Source organism: Oncorhynchus nerka, linkage group LG24 (genome assembly GCF_034236695.1).
Source record: "Oncorhynchus nerka isolate Pitt River linkage group LG24, Oner_Uvic_2.0, whole genome shotgun sequence".
Lineage (NCBI taxonomy): Eukaryota > Metazoa > Chordata > Actinopteri > Salmoniformes > Salmonidae > Oncorhynchus > Oncorhynchus nerka.
This window is the reverse complement of record NC_088419.1, coordinates 82538772-82560024: the sequence shown is the minus strand read 5'-3', so window position 1 is coordinate 82560024 and position 21253 is coordinate 82538772. Positions and strand designations below refer to the sequence as shown.

Genomic DNA, 21253 nt, shown 5'->3' with positions numbered 1-21253 from the left:
GGGGTGGCTAGGTAGTTATTTAGAGGGCTGATTGTGAGACAAGCTGGGATACACACGGCTGTATGGGGTGGCTAGGTTGTTATATAGAGGGCTGACTGAGGCAAGCTGGGATACACACGGCTGTATGGGGTGGCTAGGTAGTTATATAGAGGGCTGATTGTGAGGCAAGCCGGGATACACACGGCTGTATGGGGTGGCTAGGTAGTTATATAGAGGGCTGATTGTGAGGCAAGCTGGGATACACACGGCTGTATGGGGTAGCTAGGTAGTTATATAGAGGGCTGACTGTGAGGCAAGCTGGAATACACACGGCTGTATGGGGTGGCTAGGTAGTTATATAGAGGGCTGATTGTGAGGCAATCTGGGATACACACGGCTGTATGGGGTGGCTAGGTAGTTATATAGAGGGCTGACTGAGGCAAGCTGGGATACACACGGCTGTATGGGGTGGCTAGGTAGTTATATAGAGGGCTGACTGAGGCAAGCTGGGATACACACGGCTGTATGGGGTGGCTAGGTAGTTATATAGAGGGCTGATTGTGAGGCAAGCTGGGATACACACGGCTGTATGGGGTGGCTAGGTTGTTATATAGAGGGCTGACTGAGGCAAGCTGGGATACACGCGGCTGTATGGGGTGGCTAGGTAGTTATATAGAGGACTGATTGTGAGGCAAGCCGGGATACACACGGCTGTATGGGGTGGCTAGGTAGTTATATAGAGGGCTGATTGTGAAGCAAGCTGGGATACACACGGCTGTATGGGGTGGCTAGGTAGTTATATAGAAGGCTGATTGTGAGGCAAGCCGGGATACACACGGCTGTATGGGGTGGCTAGGTAGTTATATAGAGGGCTGACTGAGGCAAGCTGGGATACACACGGCTGTATGGGGTGGCTAGGTAGTTATATAGAGGGCTGATTGTGAAGCAAGCTGGGATACACACGGCTGTATGGGGTGGCTAGGTAGTTATATAGAGGGCTGATTGTGAGGCAAGCCGGGATACACACGGCTGTATGGGGTGGCTAGGTAGTTATATAGAGGGCTGATTGTGAAGCAAGCTGGGATACACACGGCTGTATGGGGTGGCTAGGTAGTTATATAGAGGGCTGATTGTGAGGCAAGCTGGGATACACACGGCTGTATGGGGTGGCTAGGTAGTTATATAGAGGGCTGACTGAGGCAAGCTGGGATACACACGGCTGTATGGGGTGGCTAGGTAGTTATATAGAGGGCTGACTGTGAGGCAAGCTGGGATACACACGGCTGTATGGGGTGGCTAGGTAGTTATATAGAGGGCTGATTGTGAGGCAAGCTGGGATACACACGGCTGTATGGAGTGGCTAGGTAGTTATATAAAGGGCTGACTGAGGCAAGCTGGGATACACACGGCTGTATGGGGTGGCTAGGTAGTTATATAGAGGGCTGACTGAGGCAAGCTGGGATACACATGGCTGTATGGGGTGGCTAGGTAGTTATATAGAGGGCTGATTGTGAAGCAAGCTGGGATACACACGGCTGTATGAGGTGGCTAGGTAGTTATATAGAGGGCTGATTGTGAGACAAGCTGGGATACACACGGCTGTATGGGGTGGCTAGGTTGTTATATAGAGGGCTGACTGAGGCAAGCTGGGATACACACGGCTGTATGGGGTAGCTAGGTAGTTATATAGAGGGCTGATTGTGAGGCAAGCCGGGATACACACGGCTGTATGGGGTGGCTAGGTAGTTATATAGAGGGCTGATTGTGAGGCAAGCTGGGATACACACGGCTGTATGGGGTAGCTAGGTAGTTATATAGAGGGCTGACTGTGAGGCAAGCTGGAATACACACGGCTGTATGGGGTGGCTAGGTAGTTATATAGAGGGCTGATTGTGAGGCAAGCTGGGATACACGCGGCTGTATGGGGTGGCTAGGTAGTCATATAGAGGGCTGATTGTGAGGCAAGCTGGGATACACACGGCTGTATGGGGTGGCTAGGTCGTTATATAGAGGGCTGACTGTGAGGCAAGCTGGGATACACACGGCTGTATGGGGTGGCTAGGTAGTTATATAGAGGGCTGATTGTGAAGCAAGCTGGGATACACACGGCTGTATGGGGTGGCTAGGTAGTTATATAGAGGGCTGATTGTGAAGCAAGCTGGGATACACACGGCTGTATGGGGTGGCTAGGTAGTTATATAGAGGGCTGATTGTGAAGCAAGCTGGGATATACACGGCTGTATGGGGTGGCTAGGTAGTTATATAGAGGGCTGACTGAGGCAAGCTGGGATACACACGGCTGTATGGGGTGGCTAGGTATTTATATAGAGGGCTGATTGTGAGGCAAGCTGGGGTACACACGGCTGTATGAGGTGGCTAGGTAGTTATATAGAGGGCTGATTGTGAGGCAAGCTGGGATACACACGGTTGTATGGGGTGGCTAGGTAGTTATATAGAGGGCTGATTGTGAGGCAAGCTGGGATACACACAGCTGTATGGGGTGGCTAGGTAGTTATATAGAGGGCTGATTGTGAGGCAAGCTAGGATACACATGGCTGTATGGGCTGGCTAGGTAGTTATATAGAGGGCTGATTGTGAGGCAAGCTGGGATACACACGGCTGTATGGGGTGGCTAGGTAGTTATATAGAGGGCTGATTGTGAGGCAAGCTAGGATACACACGGCTGTATGGGGTGGCTAGGTAGTTATATAGAGGGCTGATTGTGAGGCAAGCTAGGTGGCAACACAGTCTTAAAGGGTGTACAGCATTTTGACTTGAACATTTACAGCATTGTTGAATGCATTAATTATACATTAGTACGATGGGTTGTTCATGACTTGGTTATTTACTTAGGGAACAGTGTGGTAAAGTCCAATGTTATCTCTGTCTCTCTCCAGGCTCCCAGCAGTCAGTTCTCTCTCCTGGGTGAACCCCCTAAAGAGATGAAGCTACCTTCCAATCCATACCTGAATCTAGCTAGTGTGTTACCTGGCATGGTGCTGCAAGGTAAAGCACACACACACACACATTCATTGTTATAACCCAGTATAAAGGACATGTTGCTCGTTTTAAGATGTTTCTTATAACTTGTTGGGGCTTGTTATTAAAAAATGACTCACATTAACTATTACAGATGATGTCCTCTTTTTCTGTGTGTATTTGACTGTATTCTCTGTGTGGTTGTTTGGTCTGTCGTGCAGCCCCGGCGGCCTGTAAAATGCAGACAGGGCAGCCTCTAGTTGGGGTGTACAGCAGTGCTATGCCCCCTGTCTCCCAACCCTCCACTTCCCAAACCCCAGCACCCTACAGCACCGATACCTCTGCAGACTACAGTCACTACAGCCAGGCATACTCACAGGTAACACACACATGCACACACAGACAAGTGTGTTTACACAGGAGTGAGCACACACCCAAACTGTTGAGCTCTGCACAGTAAGTCATTATGTCTTCTGTGCTTCCTCATAGAGACAGGTTGTTTTTGCAATTACTCACATGTGTCATGTGTTGGAGAGATGGAGAAAGAGTGGGGTGTGTTGCGGTAGATAGGGTAGTGAAAAGAGAGAGTGGGGAGAGGTAGAGTTAATTAGAGAGAAAGGAACAATAGGAGATATATGAGTGAGAGAGTATGTATGTGTAATGCTTATTGTTCATTTTTATTGTTTTTCACTTTTGTAAATTATCTACCTCACTTGCTTTGGCAATGTTAACACGTTTCCCATGCCAATAAAGCCCCTTGAATTGAATTGAGTAAGAGAAAGATGGGTTAAGGGAAGAGAGAGAGCGAGAGAGAGAGGAACGAGATGGGTAAGGGAAGAGAGAGAGCGAGAGAGAGGAACGAGATGGGCAAGGGAAGAGAGAGAGCGAGAGAGAGAGGAACGAGATGGGTAAGGGAAGAGAGAGAGAGAGAGAGAGGAACGAGATGGGTAAGGGAAGAGAGAGTGAGGAGCGAGATGGGTAAGGGAAGAGAGAGAGAGGAGCGAGATGGGTAAGGGAAGAGAGAGTGAGGAGCGAGATGGGTAAGGGAAGAGAGAGAGAGGAGCGAGATGGGTAAGGGAAGAGAGAGTGATGAGCGAGATGGGTAAGGGAAGAGAGAGAGAGGAGCGAGATGGGTAAGGGAAGAGAGAGAGAGGAGCGAGATGGGTAAGGGAAGAGAGAGTGAGGAACGAGATGGGTAAGGGAAGAGAGAGTGAGGAGCGAGATGGGTAAGGGAAGAGAGAGAGAGGAGCGAGATGGGTAAGGGAAGAGAGAGAGAGGAACGAGATGGGTAGGGAAGAGAGAGAGAGAGCGAGATGGGTAAGGGAAGAGAGAGAGAGGAGCGAGATGGGTAAGGGAAGAGAGAGAGAGGAACGAGATGGGTAAGGGAAGAGAGAGAGAGGAGCGAGATGGGTAAGGGAAGAGAGAGAGAGGAGCGAGATGGGTAAGGGGAAGAGAGAGAGAGGAGCGAGATGGGTAAGGAAGAGAGAGTGAGGAGCGAGATGGGTAAGGGAAGAGAGAGTGAGGAGCGAGATGGGTAAGGGAAGAGAGAGAGAGGAGCGAGATGGGTAAGGGAAGAGAGAGAGAGGCGAGATGGGTAAGGGAAGAGAGAGTGAGGAGCGAGATGGGTAAGGGGAAGAGAGAGTGAGGAGCGAGATGGGTAAGGAAAGAGAGAGAGAGGAGCGAGATGGGTAAGGGAAGAGAGAGTGAGGAGCGAGATGGGTAAGGGAAGAGAGAGTGAGGAGCGAGATGGGTAAGGGAAGAGAGAGTGAGGAGCGAGATGGGTAAGGGAAGAGAGAGTGAGGAGCGAGATGGGTAAGGGAAGAGAGAGAGAGGAGCGAGATGGGTAAGGGAAGAGAGAGAGAGGAGCGAGATGGGTAAGGGAAGAGAGAGAGAGGAGCGAGATGGGTAAGGGAAGAGAGAGAGAGGAACGAGATGGGTAAGGGAAGAGAGAGAGAGGAGCGAGATGGGTAAGGGAAGAGAGAGTGAGGAGCGAGATGGGTAAGGGAAGAGAGAGAGAGGAGCGAGATGGGTAAGGGAAGAGAGAGTGAGGAGCGAGATGGGTAAGGGAAGAGAGAGAGAGGAGCGAGATGGGTAAGGGAAGAGAGAGTGAGGAGCGAGATGGGTAAAGGGAAGAGAGAGTGAGGAGCGAGATGGGTAAGGGAAGAGAGAGTGAGGAGCGAGATGGGTAAGGGAAGAGAGAGTGAGGAGCGAGATGGGTAAGGGGAAGAGAGAGCGAGATGGGTAAGGAGAGAGGAGAGGGAAGATGGGTAAGGGAAGAGAGAGAGAGGAGCGAGATGGGTAAGGGAAGAGAGAAAGAGGAGCGAGATGGGTAAGGGAAGAGAGAGAGAGGAACGAGATGGGTAAGGGAAGAGAGAGAGAGGAGCGAGATGGGTAAGGGAAGAGAGAGTGAGGAGCGAGATGGGTAAGGGAAGAGAGAGAGGAGCGAGATGGGTAAGGGAAGAGAGAGTGAGGAGCGAGATGGGTAAGGGGGAAGAGAGAGAGAGGAGCGAGATGGGTAAGGGAAGAGAGAGTGAGGAGCGAGATGGGTAAGGGAAGAGAGAGTGAGGAGCGAGATGGGTAAGGGAAGAGAGAGTGAGGAGCGAGATGGGTAAGGGAAGAGAGAGAGAGGAGCGAGATGGGTAAGGGAAGAGAGAGTGAGGAACAGAGATGGGTAAGGGAAGAGAGAGTGAGGAGCGAGATGGGTAAGGGAAGAGAGAGTGAGGAGCGAGATGGGTAAGGGAAGAGAGAGTGAGGAGCGAGATGGGTAAGGGAAGAGAGAGTGAGGAGCGAGATGGGTAAGGGAAGAGAGTGAGGAACGAGATGGGTAAGGGAAAGAGAGTGAGGAACGAGATGGGTAAGGGAAGAGAGAGTGAGGAGCGAGATGGGTAAGGGAAGAGAGAGTGAGGAGCGAGATGGGCAAGGGAAGAGAGAGAGAGGCGAGATGGGTAAGGGAAGAGAGAGTGAGGAGCGAGATGGGTAAGGGAAGAGAGAGTGAGGAGCGAGATGGGTAAGGGAAGAGAGAGTGAGGAGCGAGATGGGTAAGGGAAGAGAGAGTGAGGAGCGAGATGGGTAAGGGAAGAGAGAGTGAGGAACGAGATGGGTAAGGGAAGAGAGAGAGAGGAGCGAGATGGGTAAGGAAGAGAGAGAGAGAGCGAGATGGGTAAGGGAAGAGAGAGAGAGGAACGAGATGGGTAAGGGAAGAGAGAGTGAGGAGCGAGATGGGTAAGGGAAGAGAGAGTGAGGAGCGAGATGGGTAAGGGAAGAGAGAGTGAGGAGCGAGATGGGTAAGGGAAGAGAGAGAGAGGAGCGAGATGGGTAAGGGAAGAGAGAGTGAGGAGCGAGATGGGTAAGGGAAGAGAGAGTGAGGAGCGAGATGGGTAAGGGAAGAGAGAGTGAGGAGCGAGATGGGTAAGGGAAGAGAGAGTGAGGAGCGAGATGGGTAAGGGAAGAGAGAGTGAGGAGCGAGATGGGTAAGGGAAGAGAGAGTGAGGAACGAGATGGGTAAGGGAAGAGAGAGAGAGGAGCGAGATGGGTAAGGGAAGAGAGAGTGAGGAACGAGATGGGTAAGGGAAGAGAGAGAGAGGAGCGAGATGGGTAAGGGAAGAGAGAGAGGAGCGAGATGGGTAAGGGAAGAGAGAGTGAGGAACGAGATGGGTAAGGGAAGAGAGAGAGAGGAGCGAGATGGGTAAGGGAAGAGAGAGAGAGGAGCGAGATGGGTAAGGGAAGAGAGAGTGAGGAGTGAGATGGGTAAGGGAAGAGAGAGTGAGGAACGAGATGGGTAAGGGAAGAGAGAGAGAGGAGCGAGATGGGTAAGGGAAGAGAGAGAGAGGAGCGAGATGGGTAAGGGAAGAGAGAGAGAGATGGGTTACAGGAGAGAGAGAGAGATGGGTTAAAGGAGAGAGAGAGAGATGGGTTAAAGGAGAGAGAGAGAGATGGGTTAAAGGAGAGAGAGAGAGATGGGTTAAAGGAGAGAGAGGAGTGAGATGGGTTACAGGAGAGAGAGAGAGATGAGTTAAAGGAGAGAGTGAGAGAGATGGGTTAAAGGAGAGAGAGATGGGTTAAAGGAGAGAGTAAGATGGGTTAAAGGAGAGAGAGAGATGGGTTAAAGGAGAGAGAGAGATGGGTTAAAGGAGAGAGAGAGATGGGTTAAAGGAGAGAGAGAGATGGGTTAAAGGAGAGAGAGAGAGAGAGAGAGAGAGAGATGTGTTAAAGGAGAGAGAGTGAGAGAGATGTGTTAAAGGAGAGAGAGTGAGAGAGATGGGTTAAAGGAGAGAGAGAGAGAGATGGGTTAAAGGAGAGAGAGAGAGAGATGGGTTAAAGGAAAGAGAGAGAGAGATGGGTTAAAGGAGAGAGAGGAGTGAGATGGGTTAAAGGAGCGAGAGTAATGGGTTAAAGGAGAGAGAGAGAGATTGGTTAAAGGAGAGAGAGGAGTGTGATGGGTTAAAGGAGAGATAGAGAGATGGGTTACAGGAGAGAGAGGAGTGAGATGGGTTAAAGGAGAGAGAGAGATGGGTTAAAGGAGAGAGAGGAGTGAGATGGGTTAAAGGAGAGAGAGTAATGGGTTAAAGGAGAGAGAGAGAGATGGGTTAAAGGAGAGAGAGGAGTGAGATGGGTTAAAGGAGAGAGAGTAATGGGTTAAAGTAGAGAGAGAGAGATTGGTTAAAGGAGAGAGAGGAGTGAGATGGGTTAAAGGAGAGAGAGTAATGGGTTAAAGGAGAGAGAGTAATGGGTTAAAGGAGAGAGATTGGTTAAAGGAGAGAGAGGAGTGAGATGGGTTAAAGGAGAGAGAGAGAGAGAGAGAGAGAGATGGGTTAAAGGAGAGAGAGAGATGGGTTAAAGGAGAGAGAGAGAGATTGGTTAAAGGAGAGAGAGAGAGAGATGGGTTAAAGGAGAGAGAGAGAGAGATGGGTTAAAGGAGAGAGAGAGAGAGAGAGAGATGGGTTAAAGGAGAGAGAGAGAGAGAGATAGAGAGAGAGATAGGTTAAAGGAGAGAGAGGAGTGAGATGGGTTAAAGGAGAGAGAGTAATGGGTAAGGGTAGAGAGGAGAGAGAGTGTGTATTTTGTTCCATCTGGTGCTCCACTCCCACACACTGCTAGACCATATAAAACAATAGAACAGTATCTCACTCTCTCTCTCGCTCCAAACCACCAAACTACACAACTACTTCGACAATACCATCAGTTTCCATCTTTCTGTAACGTAATGTCGTTGTAATGTCGTTGTAATGCCGTTGTAACGTAACGCCGTTGTAACGAACTGTGATTGTAGCGTAATGTGATTGTAACGTAATGTGATTGTAACGTAATGTGATTGTAACGTAATGTGATTGTAGTGTAAAGTGATGTGATTGTAAATTAATGTGATTGTAATGGTATTGTAATGTGATTGTATTGTGATTGTAGCGTAATGCGATTGTAATGTCATTGTAACATAATGTGATTGTAGCGTAATACGATTGTAATGTCATTGTAACGTAATGTGATTGTAGCGTAATGCGATTGTAATGTCATTGTAACGTAATGTGATTGTAACATAATGTGATTGTAACGTAATGTGATTAACGTAATATGATTGTAAAGTCATTGTAATGTAATGTAATGTGGGCGTGATTGTATTGTAGGAGGCTATGCAGCAGTGGTACCAGCACTACCAAGCCCAGAGCTACAGCACCGACCCACAGGAGAGCCAAGCTAAGGACTATAGCAAGGAGCACACACAGGTCAGTGGAGTGTGTTCTCAGTTACTGCATTATCCCCCAGGGGAACACTGATCAGAATCATAACACAGGTCAGTGGAGTGTGTTCTCAGTTACTGTATTATCCCCCAGGGGAATACTGATCAGAAGCATAACACAGGTCAGTGTAGTGTGTTCTCAGTTACTGCATTATCCCCCAGGGGAACACTGATCAGAATCATAACACAGGTCAGTGGAGTGTGTTCTCAGTTACTGTATTATCCCCCAGGGGAACACTGATCAGAATCATAACACAGGTCAGTGTAGTGTGTTCTCAGTTACTGTATTATCCCCCAGGGGAACACTGATCAGAATCATAACACAGGTCAGTGTAGTGTGTTCTCAGTTACTGTATTATCCCCCAGGGGAACACTGATCAGAATCATAACACAGGTCAGTGTAGTGTGTTCTCAGTTACTGTATTATCCCCAGGGGAACACTGATCAGAATCATAACACAGGTCAGTGTAGTGTGTTCTCAGTTATTGTATTATCCCCCAGGGGAACACTGATCAGAATCATAACACAGGTCAGTGTAGTGTGTTCTCAGTTACTGTATTATCCCCAGGGAACACTGATCAGAATCATAACACAGGTCAGTGTAGTGTGTTCTCAGTTACTGTATTATCCCCCAGAGGAACACTGATCAGAATCATAACACAGGTCAGTGTAGTGTGTTCTCAGTTACTGTATTATCCCCCAGGGGAATACTGATCAGAATCATAACACAGGTCAGTGTAGTATGTTCTCAGTTACTGCATTATCCCCCAGGGGAACACTGATCAGAATCATAACACAGGTCAGTGTAGTGTGTTCTCAGTTACTGTATTATCCCCCGGGGGAACACTGATCAGAATCATAACACGGGTCAGTGTAGTGTGTTCTCAGTTACTGCATTATCCCCCAGGGGAACACTGATCAGAATCATAACACAGGTCAGTGGAGTGTGTTCTGTTACTGTATTATCCCCCAGGGGAACACTGATCAGAATCATAACACAGGTCAGGTATTTCAATATAAGCAACATGTAAGCCAGTACATTATGTAAAGTAGGGTGGGAAGCAGTTAAGTTTACATGTACAGACGCGGTACCTGGCATGTCAGGGTCACGCCACACACGGTACCTGGCATGTCAGGGTCACGCCACACACGGTACCTGGCATGTCAGGGTCACGCCACACACGGTACCTGGCATGTCAGGGTCACGCCACACACGGTACCTGGCATGTCAGGGTCACGCCACACACGGTACCTGGCATGTCAGGGTCACGCCACACCTGGCACAGGGTCACGCCACACACGGTACCTGGCACGTCAGGGTCACGCCACACACGGTACCTGGCACGTCAGGGTCACGACACACACGGTACCTGGCACGTCAGGGTCACGCCACACACGGTACCTGGCACGTCAGGGTCACGGCACACACGGTACCTGGCACGTCAGGGTCACGCCACACGCGGTACCTGGCACGTCAGGGTCACGACACACGCGGTACCTGGCACGTCAGGGTCACGCCACACGCGGTACCTGGCATGTCAGGGTCACGCCACACGCGGTACCTGGCACGTCAGGGTCACGCCACACGCGGTACCTGGCACGTCAGGGTCACGCCACACACGGTACCTGGCACGACAGGGTCACGACACACGCGGTAACTGGCACGTCAGGGTCACGACACACGCGGTACCTGGCACGACAGGGTCACGACACACGCGGTAACTGGCACGTCAGGGTCACGACTCACGCGGTACCTGGCACGTCAGGGTCACTACACACGCGGTACCTGGCACGTCAGGTCAACATGCTATACCCCTCAGCCATCAACATGCTATACCCCTCAGCCATCAACATGCTATACCTCACAGCCATCAACATGCTATACCCCTCAGCCATCAACATGCTATACCCCTCAGCCATCAACATGCTATACCTCACAGCCATCAACATGCTATACCTCACAGCCATCAACATGCTATACCCCTCAGCCATCAACATGCTATACCTCACAGCCATCAACATGCTATATCCCTCAGCCATCAACATGCTATATCCCTCAGCCATCAACATGCTATACATGCTATACCCTCAGCCATCAACATGCTATACCTCACAGCCATCAACATGCTATACCCCTCAGCCATCAACATGCTATACCCCTCAGCCATCAACATGCTATACCCCTCAGCCATCAACATGCTATACCCCTCAGCCATCAACATGCTATACCCCTCAGCCATCAACATGCTATACCCCTCAGCCATCAACATGCTATACCTCTCAGCCATCAACATGCTATACCCCTCAGCCATCAACATGCTATACCCCTCAGCCATCAACATGCTATACCCCTCAGCCATCAACATGCTATACCCCTCAGCCATAAACCTCCTCTCTCAGCAATGATCTATATCACAATCAATCTCTCTGCAATGACCTCCCAGCAATGATCTCTCTTGTGAACAGAACTGGCTTTTATATACTGTAGCTTCAGAAGGCATTGGAAATTGGAGACAGCTGCGTCCTGACGAGGGGGCCGGGTCAGCTCTCCAATTAATCGTGGAGTCGACCAATCAGCTGCTGGGGGATTTCAGGAAGCCATCTCCTGAAACACACTCAAATACACAATCTACAACACAGAAACTGGGGAACGTAACAGCAACATATCCATGTTGTGTTCCAGCAGGCTGTGGCAGCGGCGGTGCCATCCTATGGGGATTACAGCTCCTACATGCAGGCTGTCAGTCAATACTATTGTCAGCCTCCGATGACCCAGCCACCTCCCCAGGTCTACCAGCACAGAGACCCTACTAAGGTACACTACAGCACAGTACACAATGTGACTGTTAAGACGCAGCGCACAATGTCACTGTTAAGACTCAGCGCACAATGTCACTGTTAAGACGCAGCGCACAATGTCACTGTTAATTAAGACAGCGCACAATGTCACTGTTAAGACTCAGCGCACAATGTCACTGTTAAGACTCAGCGCACAATGTCACTGTTAAGACTCAGCGCACAATGTCACTGTTAAGACGCAGCGCACAATGTCACTGTTGAGACGCAGCGCACAATGTCACTGTTAAGACTCAGCGCACAATGTCACTGTTAATTAAGACAGCGCACAATGTCACTGTTAATTAAGACAGCGCACAATGTCACTGTTAATTAAGACAGCGCACAATGTCACTGTTAATTAAGACAGCGCACAATGTCACTGTTAATTAAGACAGCGCACAATGTCACTGTTAAGACTCAGCGCACAATGTCACTGTTGAGACGCAGCGCACAATGTCACTGTTGAGACGCAGCGCACAATGTCACTGTTAAGACTCAGCGCACAATGTCACTGTTGAGACGCAGAGCACAATGTCACTGTTAAGACTCAGCGCACAATGTCACTGTTAAGACTCAGCGCACAATGTCACTGTTAAGACTCAGCGCACAATGTCACTGTTAATTAAGACAGCGCACAATGTCACTGTTAAGACTCAGCGCACAATGTCACTGTTAAGACTCAGCGCACAATGTCACTGTTGAGACTCAGCGCACAATGTCACTGTTAAGACGCAGCGCACAATGTCACTGTTGAGACGCAGCGCACAATGTCACTGTTAAGACTCAGCGCACAATGTCACTGTTAATTAAGACAGCGCACAATGTCACTGTTAATTAAGACAGCGCACAATGTCACTGTTAATTAAGACAGCGCACAATGTCACTGTTAATTAAGACAGCGCACAATGTCACTGTTAATTAAGACAGCGCACAATGTCACTGTTAAGACACAGTCACATATCAAGCCTCTAATATCGAAACCGGGTCTTGAGAGAATACCATGCCTCCAAAAGCCACACCCCAGATATCCAAACCCTAGTTTGTCAACATCTCCAACCCAATGTCCCAGAGACTTCACAACTCCAATCTATCTTCTCTATGGATAAGCGTACACTATTAAGGTACACTATTAAGGTACACTATTAAGGTACACCATAAGGGTACACTATTAAGGTACACTATTAAGGTACACTATTAGGGTACACTATTAAGGTACACTATTAAGGTACACCATAAGGGTACACCATAAGGGTACACTATAAGGGTACACTATTAAGGTACACCATAAGGGTACACTATTAAGGTACACCATAAGGGTACACTATTAAGGTACACCATAAGGGTACACTATTAAGGTACACCATAAGGGTACACTATTAAGGTACACCATAAGGGTACACCATAAGGGTACAACAGTGCCCACCGAAACACTCCCTACTCCCCCTTCTTTCTCTAGATGTAATACACATTAACATCATCACTTAGCCTGTACCTTGGACTCCCATGTCCCAGCTTTCATCCAACACTGTTCAATCCCTGGCTGTAACCTCATACCCCAGCTCACACTATATCCCATTCTTGTCACGTCTCTCTCTGGTTGACTTTAGTGACCCCCGCTCTCCTACCCAAGCTACCCCTTCCTATAACCCCCCTCCCTGTACCCTTCTTATGCTCCCTCCTGGGGTGTAAATCTATTGAAGTAGTATGTCAGTGACCCCCCGGTGTGGAAGGCCTGTGGTATTTAGATGCTGGTGTGTTTATTTGGGGAGCATGACACTCCTCACCCCAACCCAGGACACAGATATCCTGCTGGGAGAGATTGTCTGTCCACACCAGAGCAGGTGTCGCGTCATAAGACTAAGGAAGGCCGGTGTGTGTATGTGTGTGTGTAATAATAGGAGTTGGAGGTGAGTAAGCCCCTGAGTGAGCTTCTCCATGCATTCATTAACTGTTTGTGTGTTCGTTTTCTCTCTCTCTCTCTTTCTCTCTGTCTGCTAGGAGGCTGATGTGTGTAAGTCGCTGGGTGTGTCTCTCCAAGCAGTCAGTAACGGCGGTGCCCAGTCGGTGCTGCCCGCCGCGGTCCTGCCAGCCTACAGCACCATGCCTATGATGTCAGGCTTCATGGCCGCGCCACCTCACGCCACACACCCACCCAGCTCCACCACACACATCCAGAGTGCCCACGCCACCAATGAATGGAACCAGTACTACTACGTAAGTCACATGATGTTGATGGTGATGAACTTTCCGTTAGAGACACCGTACTCATCCAGGAACACCATGGAAGTTGGAGAACCAATGCAACTGCTATATTTAAACGTTCTACAGTGATTTAAGTAAGGAGTAGTCCCAATGAAGAGCCAGTACTAGGAGTAGCACGTTGAAGAGCCAGTACTAGGAGTAGCACGTTGAAGGGCCAGTACTAGGAGTAGTCCCAGTGAAGGAAGTACTAGGAGTAGTCCCAGTGAAGGGAGTACTAGGAGTAGTCCCAGGGAAGAGCCAGTACTAGGAGTACTCCCAGTGTAGAGCCAGTACTAGGAGTAGTCCCAGTGTAGAGCCAGTACTAGGAGTAGTCCCAGTGTAGAGCCAGTACTAGGAGTAGTCCCAGTGTAGAGCCAGTACTAGGAGTAGTCCCAGTGTAGAGCCAGTACTAGGAGTAGTCCCGGTGTAGAGCCAGTACTAGTAGTCCCAGTGTAGAGCCTGTACTAGGAGTAGTCCCAGTGTAGAGCTAGTACTAGGAGTAGTCCCAGTGTAGAGCCAGTACTGGGGGTAGTCCCAGTGTAGAGCCAGTACTAGGAGTAGTCCCAGTGAAGTGCCAGTACTAGGAGTAGTCCCAGTGAAGAGCCAGTACTAGGAGTAGTCCCAGTGAAGAGCCAGTACTAGTAGTCCCAGTGAAGGGAGTACTAGGAGTAGTCCCAGTGTAGAGCCAGTACTAAGAGTTTTGCCTGTGTAGAGCCAGTACTGGGAGTAGTCCCAGTGAATAGCCAGTACTAGGAGTAGTCCCAATGAATAGCCAGTGCTAGGAGTAGTCCCAGTGAAGATCCAGTACTAGGGGTATTCCCAGTGTAGAGCCAGTACTAGGAGTAGTCCCAGTGTGGAGCCAGTACTAGGAGTAGTCCCAGTGAAGAGCCAGTACTAGGAGTAGTCCCAGTGAAGAGCCAGTACTAGGAGTAGTCCCAGTGAAGAGCCAGTACTAGGAGTAGTCCCAGTGTAGAGCCAGTACTAGGTGTAGTCCCAGTTTAGAGCCAGTACTAGGAGTAGTCCCAGTGTAGAGCCAGTATTAGGAGTAGAGCCAGTTCTAGGAGTAGAGCTAGTACTAGGAGTAGTCCCCGTGTAGAGCCAGTACTAGGAGTTTTGCCTGTGTAGAGCCAGTACTAGGAATTTTGCCTGTGTAGGGCCAGTACTAGGAGTAGTACTAATGAATAGCCAGTACTAGGAGTATTCCCAGTGAAGATCCAGTACTAGGGCTATTCCCAGTGTAGAGCCACTACTAGGAGTAGTCCCAGTGTAGAGCCAGTACTAGGAGTAGTCCCAGTATAGTGTCACAGGCCAGCTCATAGCCTGTAGCACAATGAGGGGTCATGAACAACAGGTATAGGCCAATCAAAAAGGTTATTTATTATTAACCAAAATCTATGAACTTTAAACAAAGAAAAAGGAATGAGGTGTGAATGTATCATAATGTAAGGTGTATGTAAAGTGCAGGGATGCGTGAATCTGTGTGTGTGAATATGACTGAGTGAAAACTACATAAAACTACAAAGGAACAAACAAAACAGGATCATACCTGTAGGAGCAGAAAGAGAGAGAGAAGAGTGGTTAGTGAAGCAGTTTAAATACCCTGATCCCAGGTGGATCCAATCACTAGGGGAACCGCCCCTGCAATGCAGAGGAGGGGCTGTGACCAGAGCCAGTACTAGGAGTAGTCCCAGTGTAGAGCCAGTACTATCATATGATTAGTACTATTAGTAGTTTCTTAATCTCGGACACCCAGAACTAAAATATTGCGTAATTGCTTCAGATGCTTGATTAAGTTCTGGGGGAGACGTTTTAGAAAATATACTAATGAGACTAGCAAAGTCTCCATCCCTCTAAACATATTACATTTACATTTAAGTCATTTAGCAGACGCTCTTATCCAGAGCGACTTACAAATTGGTGCGTTCACCTTATGACATCCATAGACTCTCACCCAGGATCTGGTAAGTCTAGAGGCCAAATTTCCCCTTACGAAATACGAAAGATGCAAGCACCTGTGAAATTGTGATTTGTCCAAATAATCAGTGACATAAGTTGTCCATCCCACAGTCTGTCGACAGATGCTACTACAATTTATGTTACCTGCATTTGTCGACAAGAGATTTGTAGTGGTACTAGATGCATTATCCTGGATGGCTGTAGTAGCAGTTTGAACGAAGGAGAGTAGGAGAATGAGCTGAGATGAGTAGACAGCCTAGTGGGAGGATTTACTCAGAGACTTGAGTTGAACTCATGTCTCTTAAAGATTTACATCTACAGTACCAGTCTAAAGTTTAGACACACCTACTCATTCAAGGGTTTTTCTTTCTTTTTTACTGTTTTCTTCATTGTTAAATAATAGTGAAGACATCAACACGTTGAAATAACACATAGAATCATGTAGTAGCCAAGTTTTAAACAAATTAAAATATATCATGTAGTAACCCGTTGCCTTGACAGCTTTGCATTCCAGAGGTAGTCCCCTGGAATGCATTACAATTAACAGGTGTGCCTTGTTAAAAGTTATTTTGTGGAATTTCCTTCTTAATTGTCAGGAATCAAGGTAAGACGCAGGTGCAGACTGTGTGAAGTAACAATGTTTATTGTAACCACCGGGGCAGGTAAATGACAGGTCAAGGCAGGCAAATCAAATCAAAGTTTATTTGTCACGTGCGCCGAATACAACAGGTGTAGACCTTACAGTGAAATGCTTACTTACAGGCTCTAACCAATAGTGCAAAAAAGGTATTAGGTGAACAATAGGTAAGTAAAGAAGTAAAACAGTAAAAAGACAGTGAAAGATAACAGTAGCGAGGCTATATACAGTAGCAAGGCTATAAAAGTAGCGAGGCTACATACAGACATCGGTTAGTCAGGCTGATTGAGGTAGTATGTACATGAAGATATGGTTAAAGTTACTATACATATATGATGAACAGAGAGTATCAGCAGGGTAAAAGAAGGGTTGGTGGGTGGCGGGACACATTGCAGATAGCCCGGTTAGCCAATGTGCGGGAGCACTGGTTGGTCGGCCCAATTGAGATAGTATGTACATGAATGTAGAGTTAAAGTGACTATGCATACATGATAAGCAGCGGCGTAAAAAAGGGGTTGGGGGGGGGCACACAAAGCAAATAGTCCGGGTAGCCATTTGATTACCTGTTCAGGAATCTTATGGCTTGGGGGTAAAAACTGTTGAGAAGCCTTTTTGTCCTAGACTTGGCACTCCGTTATCGCTTGCCATGCGGTAGTAGAGAGAACAGTCTATGACTGGGGTCGCTGGGGTCTTTGACAATTTTTAGGGCTTTCCTCTGACACCGCCTGGTGTAGAGGTCCTGGATGGCAGGCAGCTTAGCCCCAGTGATGTACTGGGCCGTACACACTACCCTCTGTAGTGCCTTGCGGTCGGAGGCCGAGCAATTGCCGTACCAGGCAGTGATGCAACCAGTCAGGATGCTCTCGATGTTGCAGCTGTAGAACCTTTTGAGGATCTCAGGACCCATGCCAAATCTTTTTAGTTTCCTGGGGGGGAATAGGCTTTGTTGTGCCCTCTTCACTACTGTCTTGGTGTGTTTGGACCATTCTAGTTCGTTGTTGATGTGGACACCAAGGAAGTTGAAGCTCTCAACCTGCTCCACCACAGCCCTGTTGATGAGAATGGGGGCGTGCTCAGTCCTCCTTTTCCTGTAGTCCACAATCATCTCCTTAGTCTTGGTTACGTTGAGGAATAGGTTGTTATTCTGCCACCACCCGGCCAGGTCTCTGACCTCCTCCCTATAGGCTGTCTCGTCGTTGTCGGTGATCAAGCCTACCACTGTGTCATCTTAAAACTTAATCATGGTATTGGAGTCATGCCTGGCCATGCAGTCATGGGTGAACAGGGAGTACAGGAGGGGCTGAGCACGCACCCCTGGGGAGCTCCAGTGTTGAGGATCAGTGTGGCAGATATGTGTTGCTACCTACCCTCACCACCTGGGGGTGGTCCGTCAGGAAGTTCAAGATCCAGTTGCAGAGGGAGGTGTTTAGTCCCAGGATCCTTAGCTTAGTGATGAGCTTTGAGGGTACTATGGTGTTGAACGCTGAGCTGTAGTCAATGAATAGCATTCTCACATAAGTGTTCCTTTTGTCCAGGTGGGAAAGGGCAGTGTGGAGTGCAATAGAGATTGCATCATCTGTGGATCTGTTTGGGCGGTATGCAAATCAGAGTGGGTCTAGGGTTTCTGGGATAATGGTGTTGATGTGAGCCATTACCAGCCTTTCATCACTTCATGAAGACACCTGCCAGTTGGTCAGCACATGCCCAGAGCACACGTCCTGGTAATCCATCTGGCCCCGCAGCCTTGTGTATGTTGACCTGTTTAAAGGTCTTACTCACGTCGGCTACGGAGAGCATGATCACACAGTCATCCGGAACAGCTGATGCTCTCATGCATGCCTCAGTGTTGCTTGCCTCGAAGCAAGCATAGAAGTGATTTAGCTCGTCTGGTAGGCTCGTGTCACTGTGCAGCTCGCGGCTGTGCTTCCCTTAGTAATCTGTAATAGTTTGCAAGCCCTGCCACATAAGACGAGCATCGGAGCCAGTGTAGTATGATTCATTCTTAGCCCTATATTGACGCTTTGCCTGTGATGGTTCGTCGCAGGGCATATCAGGATTTCTTGTAAGCTTCCGGGTTAGAGTCCTGCACCTTGAAAGCGGCAGCTCTACCCTTTAGCTCAGTGTGAATGTTGCCTGTAATCCATGGCTTCTGGTTGGGGTATGTACGTACAACCACTGTGGGGACAACGTCCTCGATGCACTTATTTATGAAGCCCGTAACTGATGTGGTGTACTCCTCAATGCCATCGGAAGAATCCCAGAAAATGTTCCAGTCTGATAACAAAGCAGTCTTGTAGATTAGCATCTGCTTCATCTGACCACTTTTTAAAATAAATTCCATCAAAGGGAATGGTTATCAACTGATGTTTTGCTGTGGCGCAGGCCTAACATTCTCCTTTCGCAACTGATCTGGCTTCATACTGAATCCATTCTAACCATAAGTTAGAATCCCCATAACCCGTTTCTACCTCAATCACTTCCTTAAGATCTTTCATCTGAACTATCCACACCGGCCCTTGGCTCTGGACAACTCCACGGTCAGTATCTGCTTTGTCAGTGAATCTGCTTGTATTCTGGCTGACTATAGAGCTATCATCTGTCCTAACTTCTTCTATCCGGAATGGCACTAGGTTATCAACTGATACCCTTACTTTCACTATACTCCATCTTCTTCCATACAGGGTATGTGGATTTATGTTGCTCTCTCTCTCTGTGTGAGCTATAACCTGTTTCCATGAACTACACAGGGACTTGCACAGATATCTTCCATAATGGCTCATAGTCCTAGACTGCCAAGGAGTCAAGATTACAGTCCGTCTGTGGTCAGTCCCCCAAAATTCTTAATAGGAATATCCTGTCATTAGATACCCACAACTGTGATTAGCGTGCACGGTCCCTTTAAAATAAAATGAACTAACCTGCAATCCCCGTAACCATCCGGACATGGTTTAGAATACGTTAACTTCTTGTTCAAATTCAATGTTACCTAAACAATCAAACCAAAAATCAATAACCGGGAAATATGACAAAACTTTTACGATACAACTATTCAGATCTCCCTTTCTTATAGCCAAATATAGCCCAGTGAACGCCACCAATCAGTGATGGCCACCTAGCAATTTTGTTGCTAGTTTTAGCATCTTTTCAGACTACCCTGACAATATTCAGCTACTTTTAAAAATGTATTTGGAACTTTTAGCAACTTTTGAAAAGTGACTCAAAACTATAATGCATGCATTTTCCATCTAAATGACACAAACAATTTTCTCTGTCACCCTCAGTCACAACCTCATTGCCTGGCTGCAAACGTGCATTGTGTGTGAGGTCAGCAACAGACGCTCAGCCCGGGCCCAGGCAGCAGTATCTTCAGCGAATTGCAAATCATTGTTGGCTGACTGCAGCAGCAGTAGTACGGGTTCGATAAGCCAAACCCAATTTATCACAAATGTTGGATCTTGAATAGAACTTACAACATCTCTTAATCAAAATTGTCAGAAGTACAGAAAAGAGTGTACCTGAACAACGGTCAAATCAATTTGAGTAACGTTATTGTGTATTCAACGCAATGACGCAGTTTTACGTTATCTCGCAACAATTCAACCTGCCTCTAGGCAAAGATATACCCCTTACTCGGATTGAGTTCTACTTGAATTCTATCGTAAACTTTCTCTACTCCAAAATTGAAAGTACCATGTACTTCACTAAATTTATAACGTATGTCAGTCAATCCATAAGAATAAAAACATTTCGATGGGCACAACTCTATCGTAATTATCTCTTCGTTATTATTTAGAATTCATTAGATTTAGGTAACTGTCTATTCTGTGATTCAGCATTTTAAATTCGACTCCATTCCCAATACGTTATTTCAGAGGGCTATTTAGGCAAGACAGCGTATTCCAACGACATCGCCCCACTATTATTTAGAATGGATTGGTCTTTAGAATATATTGGGGCGGTATCGTCTGTGGATCTACTGGGACAGTATCGTCTGGATATATTGGGGCGGTATGGTCTGGATATTTTGGGGCGGTATGGTCTGTGGATCTACTGGGACAGTATCGTCTGGATATATTGGTGCGGTATCGTCTGTGGATCTACTGGGACAGTATCGTCTGGATATATTGGGACAGTATCGTCTGGATATATTGGGGCGGCATCGTCTGGATATATTGGTGCGGTATCGTCTGTGGATCTACTGGGACAGTATCGTCTGGATATATTGGGGCGGTATGGTCTGGATATTTTGGGGCGGTATGGTCTGGATATATTGGGGCGGTATGGTCTGGATATTTTGGGGCGGTATCGTCTGTGGATCTACTGGGACAGTATCGTCTGGATATATTGGTGCGGTATCATCTGTGGGTCTACTGGGACAGTATCGTCTGGATATATTGGTGCGGTATCGTTTGTGGATCTACTGGGACAGTATCGTCTGGATATATTGGTGCGGTATCGTCTGTAGATCTACTGGGACAGTATCGTCTGGATATATTGGGACGGTATCGTCTGGATATATTGGTGCGGTATCGTCTGTGGGTCAACTGGGACAGTATCGTCTGGATATATTGGGGCGGTATCGTCTGTGGATCTACTGGGACACTATCGTCTGGATATATTGGGGCGGTATGGTCTGGATATTTTGGGGCGGTATCGTCTGTGGATCTACTGGGACAGTATCGTCTGGATATATTGGTGCGGTATCATCTGTGGGTCTACTGGGACAGTATCGTCTGGATATATTGGTGCGGTATCGTTTGTGGATCTACTGGGACAGTATCGTCTGGATATATTGGTGCGGTATCGTCTGTAGATCTACTGGGACAGTATCGTCTGGATATATTGGGACGGTATCGTCTGGATATATTGGTGCGGTATCGTCTGTGGGT

The 21253-nt window shown here is 47.9% G+C and overlaps 1 protein-coding gene across 1 annotated transcript in view; it reads left to right on the top strand.

Annotated features, from left to right (window-relative positions):
* The window catches only part of raver2 (ribonucleoprotein, PTB-binding 2), a 287019-nt gene that overhangs the window by 256455 nt on the left and 9311 nt on the right, over positions 1–21253 (top strand). Inside the window, exons 10-14 of the mRNA XM_065009214.1 lie at positions 2877–2985; positions 3180–3337; positions 8580–8678; positions 11376–11507; positions 13529–13744. Of these exons, the coding sequence (XP_064865286.1) occupies positions 2877–2985; positions 3180–3337; positions 8580–8678; positions 11376–11507; positions 13529–13744 (714 nt within the window). The remainder of the gene's footprint in view (positions 1–2876; positions 2986–3179; positions 3338–8579; positions 8679–11375; positions 11508–13528; positions 13745–21253) is intronic.